This window comes from Sorex araneus, chromosome 2, assembly GCF_027595985.1.
Source record: "Sorex araneus isolate mSorAra2 chromosome 2, mSorAra2.pri, whole genome shotgun sequence".
Taxonomy (NCBI): Eukaryota; Metazoa; Chordata; class Mammalia; order Eulipotyphla; family Soricidae; genus Sorex; species Sorex araneus.
The window spans coordinates 317,640,953-317,652,269 of record NC_073303.1 but is presented as its reverse complement, the minus strand read 5'-3'; the positions used below and the strand labels follow the sequence as shown (position 1 = coordinate 317,652,269).

At 50.7% G+C, this 11,317-nt stretch overlaps 1 protein-coding gene across 1 annotated transcript; it reads right to left on the bottom strand.

The window, feature by feature from the left end:
* Positions 1–723: 723 nt before the first annotated feature.
* Positions 724–2,493, bottom strand: LOC129402165 (igE-binding protein-like). Its single transcript, XM_055127541.1, has one exon. The coding sequence runs from the start codon at positions 2,482–2,484 to the stop codon at positions 727–729; it is 1,758 nt and encodes a 585-aa protein (XP_054983516.1). The 5' UTR covers positions 2,485–2,493; the 3' UTR covers positions 724–726.
* Positions 2,494–11,317: the final 8,824 nt, after the last annotated feature.

Sequence of the window (11,317 nt, the reverse complement as noted above, 5' to 3'; positions counted from 1 at the left end):
CCTTGATTTCCCTCCGCAGTGATAGGCTCTGTGATGCCACTGGAACTCTTTCCTAGTCCTTCTCCTGGTATGTACCCCATGCCCTGCATCATTTTACGTGCCTGAGGGGAGTACTGATCGGTTAAGACTATGCCTAAGGCTGTTAAGACATCCCTGCCCCAAAGGTTAACTGGGAGAGGCAGGAAATATGGGGTGAAGGAACCCTTGCTCCCTTCATCAGTACGCCAGGTGAGGACCTGGGTGCTCATGGAAGGGCATTGGGTATAACCTAGACCCTGAAGCTCATGCTCAGACTCAGCCACCGGCCAGCCCTTAGGCCACCAGTGCGAGGAGATGATACTCCGGTCAGCGCCGGTGTCCATAATGCCCTCAAAACGCTTACCCTGAATGGAAAGGGTCAGTTTAGGTCTCTTGGCCAGGTCCATGACTAGGTAAGCTTGCACAGGATTCGTGGCGGGGATTTCCAAGGGGCCTCTCCGTTTAGGGTCCTCAAAACCAGCCGGGAAGAGGAGCACCTGCGCGACACGGTCCCCTTCCTTAATTACAAAGGTGCCTGTCGGGCAGGAGCATAAAACCTGAATGCTCGGTTTTCTGACATCTAGTGTACCTGGGTAAACTATAAGACCCAGCTTTGCGAGGGTTGTCCTTCCCACTAAAAGGCCAATGCATCCAGGAGGGGCTTCGTGCACGGGTGCTACCGGACAGGCTGGACTCCTGAATCAGGGGTTATGGTGAGGGAGGAGGTGGCACGGAGGTCCAGTTGGGTGACTCTGCACTGGGTTGCTGTTCCTGAGCCTCCCGAACGAACCTGGTCCCATACTTGTTCAGGCCCTGAGACCATGGGCCTCGCCTCCCGTTTTTTGGCTCCTCCGAGATTAGAGGTGGGAGGAGCCGCCCCGTATTGTCACGGACAGACCGACAACGGTCGGCGGGGTGATTGCCCTTCTTGCAGCACTGACACAGAGAGGGGGTCGCCCGCGGCGCCCTGCAGTCACGCTTAACGTGTCCTCGCTTCCCACAATTAAAACAGGTGCGGTCCCAAGAGGGATCCGAGCTTCGCTGCCGCTGTGAGCAGAGAATGGCGGCCGCTAGGCCAGCGTTGGAGAGGGGGCCCCCGAGCTTGCGGCAGACTTTGAGCCAATCCTGCAAGCCCTTAGCCTTCCTCGGGGCTATAGCATTCCTGCATTCCTGAGTTGCTTGTTCAAAAATGAGCTGCTCGATAAGGGGGGTCGCTGCGTCCGAGTCACCAAAAATGCGACTCGCCACCTCCGTCATGCGTGCAACAAAATCAGAGAAGGGTTCCTGAGGCCCCTGAATGACCTTTGTGAGTTGGTTACCTGTCTCACCTTTTACGGAAAGGCCTTTCCAGGCTTTTATGGCAAGCAAGGATATCTGGGGATATATCCCCCAGGGTAAGTTAATCTGATTCTCTGCATGGACGCCCTGGCCAGTAAGCATGTCACTGGTCCACGCATGCTGCGTGGCATCGCGGGCGTTGCGGTTAAGGCGAGCCTGATCCTGAGCTGCATCATACCAGAGGGCCTTCCACTCTAGAAATTTCCCGTTATTGGGTAGCGTGGCTTTGGCCACGTCCTGCCAATCCCTGGGGGTCATTCGATCCCGCGCTAGCCTGTCAAGCAGGGAAATGGTGTAGTTGGCATTTGTTCCGTACTTCCTGACCGCCTCCGCTAGCTCCTTAATCTGAGCAAACTCCACCTGGGCGTAAACGCGCTCGTCCCCATCCCCCTCAAAGACGGGGAAAGCTAATCGCATCTGCCTGCGCAGATTATCAGGAAACAGGGAAGTACGAGATGGACGTGCCTTGTCCAAGGGAGGATCATGATAGGGTGGAGGGGGAGGAGCGGAAGGCGAGGGGCGTGTTGAGCCCCTCTCACCGCGAGCCCGAGACTCCAGAGGATGGTACCTAGTTGCTTCATAACGGGCCGCTTTTCGCTGTAATAAATCCTCCTCTTCGGAACTAAGGGAGGAATCCTCCGAGGGGCTATGTCTAGGTCTATGTCTAAGGTCTAAGCTGATTGCAGCCACATCACGCCTGGGGTACAAGTCCCCGGCCTCGTCCGAGGCGGATCGAGGTGCACAAGCAGCGGGAGGGTCATTTGTTTCATTTATTTCCCCTTTCCCTTCTAGCTTCTTGCCCCCACCGGGCAGTCCTTTTTCCTTATTTATTTCCCCTCTCCCTTCTAACTTCTTGCCCCCACCGGGCAGTCCTTTTTCCTTATTGCTGGGTATTTTCATACGCGCGCCCAGCCCTTCTGATCGCTCGGTTTCTGACAAACTGTCTTGGACCTTTTCCAACACCTGCCGGCCTTCCCTGACCACTATGGAGCATGCCTCATCCTCCAAACAATTTTGAACCATCTTCCAAGTCGCCTCAGTGCCCATAGTAAAGACACAAGAGCAAAAGAGAAGGCAAATCCAAATAAGGAGGACAAAGAGTGCTCCCCACCACCAGGAAACGGGCATTCTTTTCTTACCAACACTGGGCAGTGGTCCACAGCACGCCTCTCCGAGCAGTCATCCCTGCAGTTCTGAATCCTCCCTCCAAGAGGAGGGGTTCTTCCTCGTGGTGCAAGATGGATTTCCCGGGTTTCGGCACCAGTTATTCGTTGCCCGCGTCGCGATTTCCCTTCGCCAGCAAAGAGTGAGACGACACGGGTTGAGGATCCTTCTGCAGCCGTTTATTTAGTTAACTCACGAAGAGAAAGAACCACAACCCGGGTAACGGCAGTCCTTATATAGCCTGGTTGCCCCGCCTCTGACGTGGTGCTCATCTATTGGCTCTCGCCAATCACCCCATATGAGGTCATTCTGTCATGGCCGCCACGCATGCGCAATGTGCTCTGGCTCCCTACAGGTCTCAAGAGCCAAGCCAAGCCAATCATGTTGTCTGCCACTGGCTGTGAAAGAAATGACAATGGGGTTACACCAGCCGCGGTTGGGGCCCCAGTGGTCACATGATTCTCCGGGGATTGTGCCGGAATATGATGACTGGTACTTGGAGGGGCTGAAGCCTGGGGGGCGTTTTACAGTGATGAAGTCCCAGGAGGAGGAGGGGTTCCAGTACGTAGTGCCGGTGGTTTCGCAACCCCAAGAGGCACAAAAATAGTCAGAGGCCTGGCCGCATTGATGTGAGAGTGAGTGGTTTTGATGGGGGCCGTGACACACATAAAAGTCAGTGTGAGTAAGTTCTGCTCGTGTATCAAAGCAGCCACAGCCGGGTGTGCGGCTAGGGAGGCAACGATCAAGAATGTTAGGGGTCCTATCCAGGGGCCAGAGATATTCATGGGTGCCCCAGTCAGAGCTGGCTCCTAGGGCCAGCTGACACAGGTCCACTCTAAGCTTGGGCCAGTGGGGTTGAGTGCCAATGGAAGAGGAGGTGCAGACAGTATCACCTGCTTCATTCACAATCAACCAAGTATAGTTAAAAAGTTGGTAGACTGAGGCGGGAGCTGGCGATGCCCAGGCAAAAAATAGCCAAGTCCATAAAAACAGCAACCGAGGCAGGTCCATGATGTCTCCTGTAAGAGAACAGAAAAGTCTATCTCAGGGATGGTTTCCCCTGGTTCAATAATATAATTTAACTAGTCTTGCGAGGAGTCGCTTGACTCCTGAGGTTTGTTATATAATTTTACCAATCTCTCAGGGAGCCATCTAGCGCCCTGATTTTTGTTATCATATACACAGACATGTCCTTTTCCCCAAATGAGGGCGGGATCAGGGCTGTGCCATGAACCAGTGGCAGGGTCTTTCCAGAGTATTTGAGCATAATTATCCTTAGGGGAGGGGTGCCACAGGCAATCGGCCGCCCAGTGACTGGCATCATCCAGTGTAAGGAAATTCAGGACGAACAGGGCATGAGAAAGCAAGAGGCGAGAATTGCCCTTGAAGGTGTACAATGCCTCCTGAGCCTGCAGCTTTAGGAGAGTGTTTTTGAGTGTTTGGTGGGCACGTTCAACAATGCCTTGACCCTGGGGATTGTATGGAATGCCGGTGACATGTTTTATTCTCAACCGAGCACAGAAGTCTTTGAATGTTTGGCTTGTATAACCAGGACCATTATCAGTCTTAATAATCTTGGGCTGTCCCATTATTTCAAAAGTAGACAGCATGTGGGTGATCACATGTTTAGTAGCTTCTCCTGCTAGACCTGAAGCGGAAAGGAATCCGCTAAAGGTATCAATAGTGACATGAACATATTTAAGCTTGCCAAAGGTGGGAATATGAGTAACATCCATCTGCCAAAGTTCACCAGGGACAAACCCTCTGGGACTGACACCATAGTGAGGTTCAGGCATGAAAGGGAGGCAGGCTTTGCAGCCTTTAACTATAAGCCGGGTTTACTCTCTAGAAATGCCAAACATCTGGCGTAATGTGGAGGAATTTAAATGATGAAGGGCATGAGCCTCCTGCGAGTCCTTGAGTGGATCAGGAGTTAGTGCTAGAGCCACAAGGCGCATGGCTTTATCTGCCAAATCATTGCCCCGTGACAAAGGTCCAGGTAAATCAGAGTGTGCAGGAATGTGCCCAACAAAGAAAAGGGTGGGATCGACAACGGATGCATTTTTGAATGTCAGAAAACAACTGGAAGGTGTCAGAGGATGGTTGAATGGAAGGAACCGTCTCCAAAACAGTTAATGATCTAACAACATACTGGCTATCTGAGAACAGATTAAACGCTTGTAAAGGAAACATTTGAAAAACTTTAAGAGCTGCAAACAATTCCACTAACTGAGCAGAGGAAAAGGGAGTTTTGATGGGATATGCCCTGCCATGGATGACGTAAGCAGCTATCCCATTTTGTGAGCCATCAATAAACAAGGATAGGGCCCCAGGAATGGGTCTTGAGGCGGTGTTTTTGGATATAATAAAGGGGGTAGTCTTAAGAAACTGTAAAAGCTTGTCCCTGGGCAGGTGTGTGTCAAACTGACTCTGATAGCTAGACAACAAGAGTGCCCAGTCGTCATGATGGCTCTGTAGCCATCCAATTTGTTCTTTAGAATAAGGGGTGATAATAATATCAGGGTCACGTCCAAAATATCTGACGGCAGTTTTTATCCAGAGAAGATCAATTGTCCCACTAGCAGAGGTAAGGAGGCAGAACTTTGGAGAAGGATGCAGGCATATGAATCCACATAAGGGGTTGTTTTTCCTGCCATAGCAGGCCAGGAGGCGAGTAAGGGGATGTGAAAATAATGAGGTAAAGGACTTTGGAAGGATAAAAATAACCGCAACTCTGTTGTGCAATGGCGGTTTCGACCAGTTTCAGGGCTTCCTCAGCCTCTACAGAGAGGGACCAAGGAGAAGTAGGATTTGGGTCGCCGCGGAGTATGTCAAATAAAGGTTTAAGTTCCCCGGTAGTTAATTTTAAGTAAGGTCGAAGCCAATTTGTATTCCCCAATAATTTTTGAAAATCATTTAGGGAAGTGAGAGAAGACCATCTGATCTGAATTTTCTTTGGGTGTATGAGGGAGGGGTCAAGCTGGAAACCCAAAAAGAGGAACGGATACTGAGTCTGAATTTTGTCCAGGGCGATGGTAAAGCCACAGTTTTGAAGGGCTAAAACTAGTTCTTGCGCAACCTGCTGCACTTCTGCAGGGGAAGTTGCGGCAAAGTGCAAGCCTGAGGGGATAGTAACCAGAGTTGGGAGTCCAGGTTGTAGCACGCCCATAGGTTGCATGGTCTTATTCACACTCCTAAGGTCTTGCAACAACCTCCAAGTCCCATTTTTCTTTTTGATCATGAATATGGGGGTATTCCAAGGGGAAATAGAGGGTTCAAGGTGGCCTAAGCATAATTGCTCCTGCACCAGCTCACAGGCTGCCTTGACCTTTTCTAGGGGCATGGACCACTGATCAATCCAGACGGGTTCATCAGATTTCCAAGATATTTTGTCAGCCTGGAGTGCAGGGGAGTCAGTGGTCCTTACGAAAAAGGTTAGGATCAGACCCTAACCCAGCCCTTCCTGTTATAAGGGTGAGTTCAATAGGCTCTTGAATACCTTGCTCGTTCCTGCCCAGCCCTTTTCCTGGGAGGTAGCCCTCTTGGAGCATCTGTCTGGTGACCACCTCATTTGGACTGCACATCACGAGTTCCATTTCGCTTAAGCTATCCCGGCCCCCGAGGTTGATGGGGAGATTCTCAATGACATAGGGCTGAACGAGGCCAGTGTTACCGTCCTCATCCTTCCATGTTAGGATCTTTGCACTTTGCAATGTACTTTGGGTCTGCCTGATTCCTTGTAAGTGAGAGGCGGTGGGGCTCAAAGGCCATGCTGAAGGCCAGAAATTTTCGAGAGAGAACCGTGGCATCAGCGCCAGTATCAATCAAGCCACGGAAGAGCTTCCCGTCTAACCAAAGAGTCATCATGGGTCTAGAGTCAGTTAGTTGATGGACACACAGAACATGGGGATCCTCTTGGGTATTTGAGGCCTCCTTTGGCTTAGGCATGTTGGAAGAAGCCGGTTGCTTGATTACCGGAAGCGGCAAGGCCTGAGCTAAGTGAATTCCGGGGCGGATGGTCAAGGGGCCACTGACTGCAGATACAAGGAGCTTAATTTCTCCTAAATAATCAGAATCTATGATTAGAGGAATCACCGCCAAGCCTTCAAGTGAGGTCGAGGCACGTCCGAGGATAAGGAATAAAGCGCCTTGAGGCGGGAGACCAGACAGACCTGTTGGAATGATCACAGGGCCCTCCTCGGGGATTATAATCCAGGTGGTGGAGGAACACAGTTCCAATCCTGCTGTCCCTGGGACGAGGGAGGCAGAGCCTGCTGGGTGGGGGCTATATTTCGCTGATAAGCCTGTTGGAACGGGTGAGGAATGTAAGGGCTCCGCGAAGGGGCCCCCCACCCGTTTCCCTGAACCGGGGAGCTGTCCTGTGGGAAGCTAGACACAAGGGGACGACCCTCTTTATTAGTCAGTGATCTGCACTCATTAGCCCAATGTTTGCCACGTCAGCACTTAGGGCAGAGGGTGGGCGGTTGAGGTCGCTGGCCCTTCCGCAATGGAGCAGGGGGAGCGGGAGGGGAATGAGGACATTCTCCAGCGAAGTGTCCTGGTTGTCCGCAGCGAAAGCAGGATTTAGGCCTCTTATGAGACTCAGCATTTTGGCCATGGAACACCGCCCCAATGGCTAAACTGATAGATTTTGAGACCTGATGAGAAAAATTGTCTACATCACTGCACATCTTAATCATGCCTGAGATGTCCAAGTCCTTGACCTTTCCTCTAAGCGCCTCCCTGCAGGCTGTGTTAGCATTTTCATAAGCCAGATGCCGGACCAAGATTCCTTCACTCTCATTGGGCCAAGGATTCTTTCAGCCGCCTCCTGTAGCCGCCCAACAAACTGAGCAAACGGTTCTTGCTGGCCTTGTGCTATTTTTGTCAGCGGGGTAGGGACCGCCCCTGTGGACGGGATGGCTCTCCATGCAGCGAGCGCGGCCTGCGCTGCTTGGGAAAGGATCCCAGGGGAGAGTCCCTTCTGCTTCCCCTCATCAGCAAAGGGTCCTTGGCTGCTAATTTTATCGGCTGTCCAAGCAGTGGTTGGGCTGAGGGGATCCTTTCTGTTTTTTATTGCCATATGTTCTGCTCTATCATAAAATTTAGATTTTCAGGTAAGATATTGTCCACGGGAGAGTACTGACTGGGCTACTTTATGCCATTCAGCTGGAATTAAAAAACCAGAGTCGGCCAGCCCCTCTAAGAGGTTGATTGTAAAAGGAGCATGGAGCTCGTAATTGGTAACAGCCTGGTGTAATTCTTTAACCTCTCTAAGCACGATTTTCTTATATATAGGTTGGAGATTAGGGAGAGATTCCTCATCTGGATTAACTGCCTCACTGTCGTCGTTACGGTCTTCCTCCTCGCCCTCAGATTCGGGCGGAGGGACCTCATTATGGCTAGTAGAGTCAGGGGCTGCTACAGCACCGTGAGAGAGCATACGGGCTCGGGTTAAAACAGGGAAGGTGAGTGTGGCAGAGGCGGGCTTTTTGGGCTTATGGCGTGACGCGCCCAAAGCGCTTAGGCCAAGTAATCTCTGGGTGTCTTCTAGCTGAAGGGACAGGTCCGTCAACTCCTGTTGGAGTGCCAGGACCTGATGGAGTCCCCAAATCTGTGCCTGGAGAGTAGCTTTGATTTTGGATAGCTCATGTAGGAAAGGGACTGGCAGGGGCAGTCCTATGGGTGGTGAGCCGGGAGGAATTACGTGGGAGGTGGCTCCCTGTGGGTCAGGGGCAGAAGCATAAGGCGGAGAATGATTAATAACAGGATAGGCCTGTGGTCCCCACGGATCAGGGTCATGTTGCTGTGGTCCATAGCGGGCCGCTTCTGCCTCAAGGTCAACCTCAGCAGCAGAGTCGAGAATCTCAGGCGCGGGGAGTGGCAGCGGAGAAGGAGAAGTGGCTCTTTTTCAGAGGCACAGAAGCAGAAGGCGGGGGTGTGATATGCGAAGGGTAGATAGAGGGAACCTCGCGGCAATGGGGACCAGAGGATTGGGGATCAGATTTTTTGGGTTGTTCAAGGGAAGTGTTAGCAGGCATATCTAGAATAACAGAGGAGCATGGAGAAGAGGGCTTGGATGGAGAGAACAGAGCATTGCGAGAAGGAGGGCGAGAAGATTGGAGGAAGTCGGAGATAATGGTCAATAAATGTGAGCCAGTGTGGTCACTTCCTTGGCTGGCTATAACCTCGTGAACCAATATCCAATAGCTGAAGAGTCAGGAATAGAGGAACCATGGCAATGGGCCTCTGATAGTTCTTTTCCAACCTTGTCCCATGACCGAGGATGGATAGACATAGCCGGGCCGGTCAAGGCCAGCCAAGGGCAACGAGCATCAATATAACTAAAAAATTTAACCAGATCCTTCTTTTTAACTCTTACTCCCCTCTCTCTGAATGAAGACTTGAATTCCTGAATAAACTGTTGTTCCTTAAACAAACAATGGCCCGTGACAAATGGGACGACAATGATTAAGGCGTCAACTTACCTGCCTCCTGGAGAGAGCGCGAGTCGAATAATGCAACAGGAGGGCCACAACCAATGATCCGCCGGCAATGAACGTTGTCCGGTAGTCGACCATGCCTCGATAACCTGTGCGGGCGCCACTTGTCCCGTCCCACGGGACCAGTAATTCAGGGTTTCGAGGAGGAGCTACCTGAAAAAGTCGTGGGTGAGAGAGAAGAAAGAGACCAAGCAAGGGAGTATTGTCAAGGTCTCATTTATTGAAGGCAGAAGCACAAAATATATAGGCTGTAGGGCAGGCCGGAACAGGGGCCCGGAGGGGGTCACAAGGGGTATTTGCATAAGGGGACATGACGGGCCGGAGCATGATTTGTCTGTGCTTTTTTGTCCCCAGCACAGGATGTGTGTCTCTGTAACAGTTCAGCTATTATCTTGTGACGCATATATTTTCATAATATCCTGGTGGCTAATCTTTGTTTAGGGAATGGCCAAGTTCTCTTTCCCAAGGTTTCAGCCCCCAACATTTCAGAAACTTTATGGTTGCACGAAAAATGCCTGAGAGTGGGAACGCCACAAAGAGAAGCCTGTCTTCAGAAACTCTCAAGCTCATTCACTACGATGTTTTGGCTCGAGCCTCAGGCAACCACAAGCTAATATCCGAGCTCACAAAGCTGTGTAGAGAAGCAATAAAGGAAGACCTCAAAGAGAGAAGAGTAGCAGTGTTGGCCAATGTGGCAGAAGCCGGGAAAAGTATTCACAATGCTTGCCTGTCCTTCGCCAACCACAAGACCAAGATGACTGTCCTCCGACGTCCTGATGGATCTCTCCCATCTTCCAGAAAGGCAGTGGAGAGGATTATTCACGACTTCTACTCAGATCTCATTGAGGACCACATCCACCTGCCCACATACCAAATTCCGAAGGATGGATATGTCATTTCCAACGTCCTTCTGAAATCCAACATGCCACTTCGTCGGTAAAGACGTGTACAGACCGGTCCAGACAAGGTGAAACCCGAACACCTGAAGAATATGCCGCCAGTACTCGTCAATACACTGGCTCGTTTCTTCACACGCTACCTGTCTGCATGTATGGTTCCGTCCCAAGGGAAAATCAGGAGGACCGTTCTGTTGTACAAGAAGGGAGACATCCACGACAGTCGCAACTATCGCCCAACCTGCCTGTTATCTATCGTCTATAAGTTGTTCATTCTAGTCATCCTGAATAGAATAGGCAGAACACTAGATGAAGGACAACTATGCGAGCAAGCCAGGTTCCAAAAAGGATTCAGCACGATCGACCATATTCATATGGTGACCAAACTCATCAAAGTTTCGCGAAAGTTCAAGATGCTGCTCTGTGTAACGTTCATTAATTTAAAGAAGGCTTTCAATTCTGTTGAGACTGAAGTGGTCATCGAAGCCCTAGCTAAACAGGGCGTTCAAACTCAGTACATCAAGATCCTCTGCAAGCTGTATTATGGACTCACCACGAGGATCTCACCATTCTACAAGGAAGTGATCATTGATTTAAAGAGAGGGGTGCGGCTGGCTGATACCATTTCACCAAAACTCTTCAGTGCCACCATCAACAACATCATGTGATGACTGGAATGGGAAGGAATAGGAGTGAAGTTAGATGGTCGGGAACTACACCATTTCCACTTCACTAATGACATCGTCACATAGCACCAAACATCAGCCAAGTGGCACAAATGTTGGCCGACTTTGACCACGAAGTGTGGAAAGCTGAATCTCACGAAGATAATGTTCATGAAAAACAAATTGGTCCTTGACGTTCCATTTGCTCTCAATGGAATGAACATCTCCAAATGAAGCAGCTATATGTATCGGGGTTGAGTACTCAACATGAGGAACGACTTGGCAACAGAACTGTGCAGGAGGAAGAGAGAAGGGAGGAATGCCTTCAAGAGCGGCGAAGAAGTCATTAAGAGGATGAAGAGCCTCCAGCTCTGAGCACAACTTTTTGACTCCACCGTTCTTCCTGCACTAACATACACCTCAGTGACCTGGGCCCTTCACAAACAGGATGAAAACTCTATTCGTGTATCCCAAAGAGGAACTGAAAGAGCTATGCTAGGAGTATCACATTTCACTCAAGTGAGAGAAGGAATCTGGAGTTCCGACCTCGGTCGATGGTCAAGAATCAGGGATGCTATCTTGTTTGCCAAGGAAGGCATTGAAAATCAGATGGGCTGGGCACGTATGTGACTCAGAGATGACCACTCGACCAGAGCTGTTACCGACTGGATTCTACGGGACATCAAATGATTCCATGTCTGCCCACCAACGAGATGGTCACACTTCTTTGTCA

Coding starts and splice junctions, on each gene's coding strand:
- LOC129402165 (XM_055127541.1), bottom strand. CDS start 2,484: ATGCCCGTTTCCTGGTGGTGGGGAGCACTCTTTGTCCTCCTTATTTGG.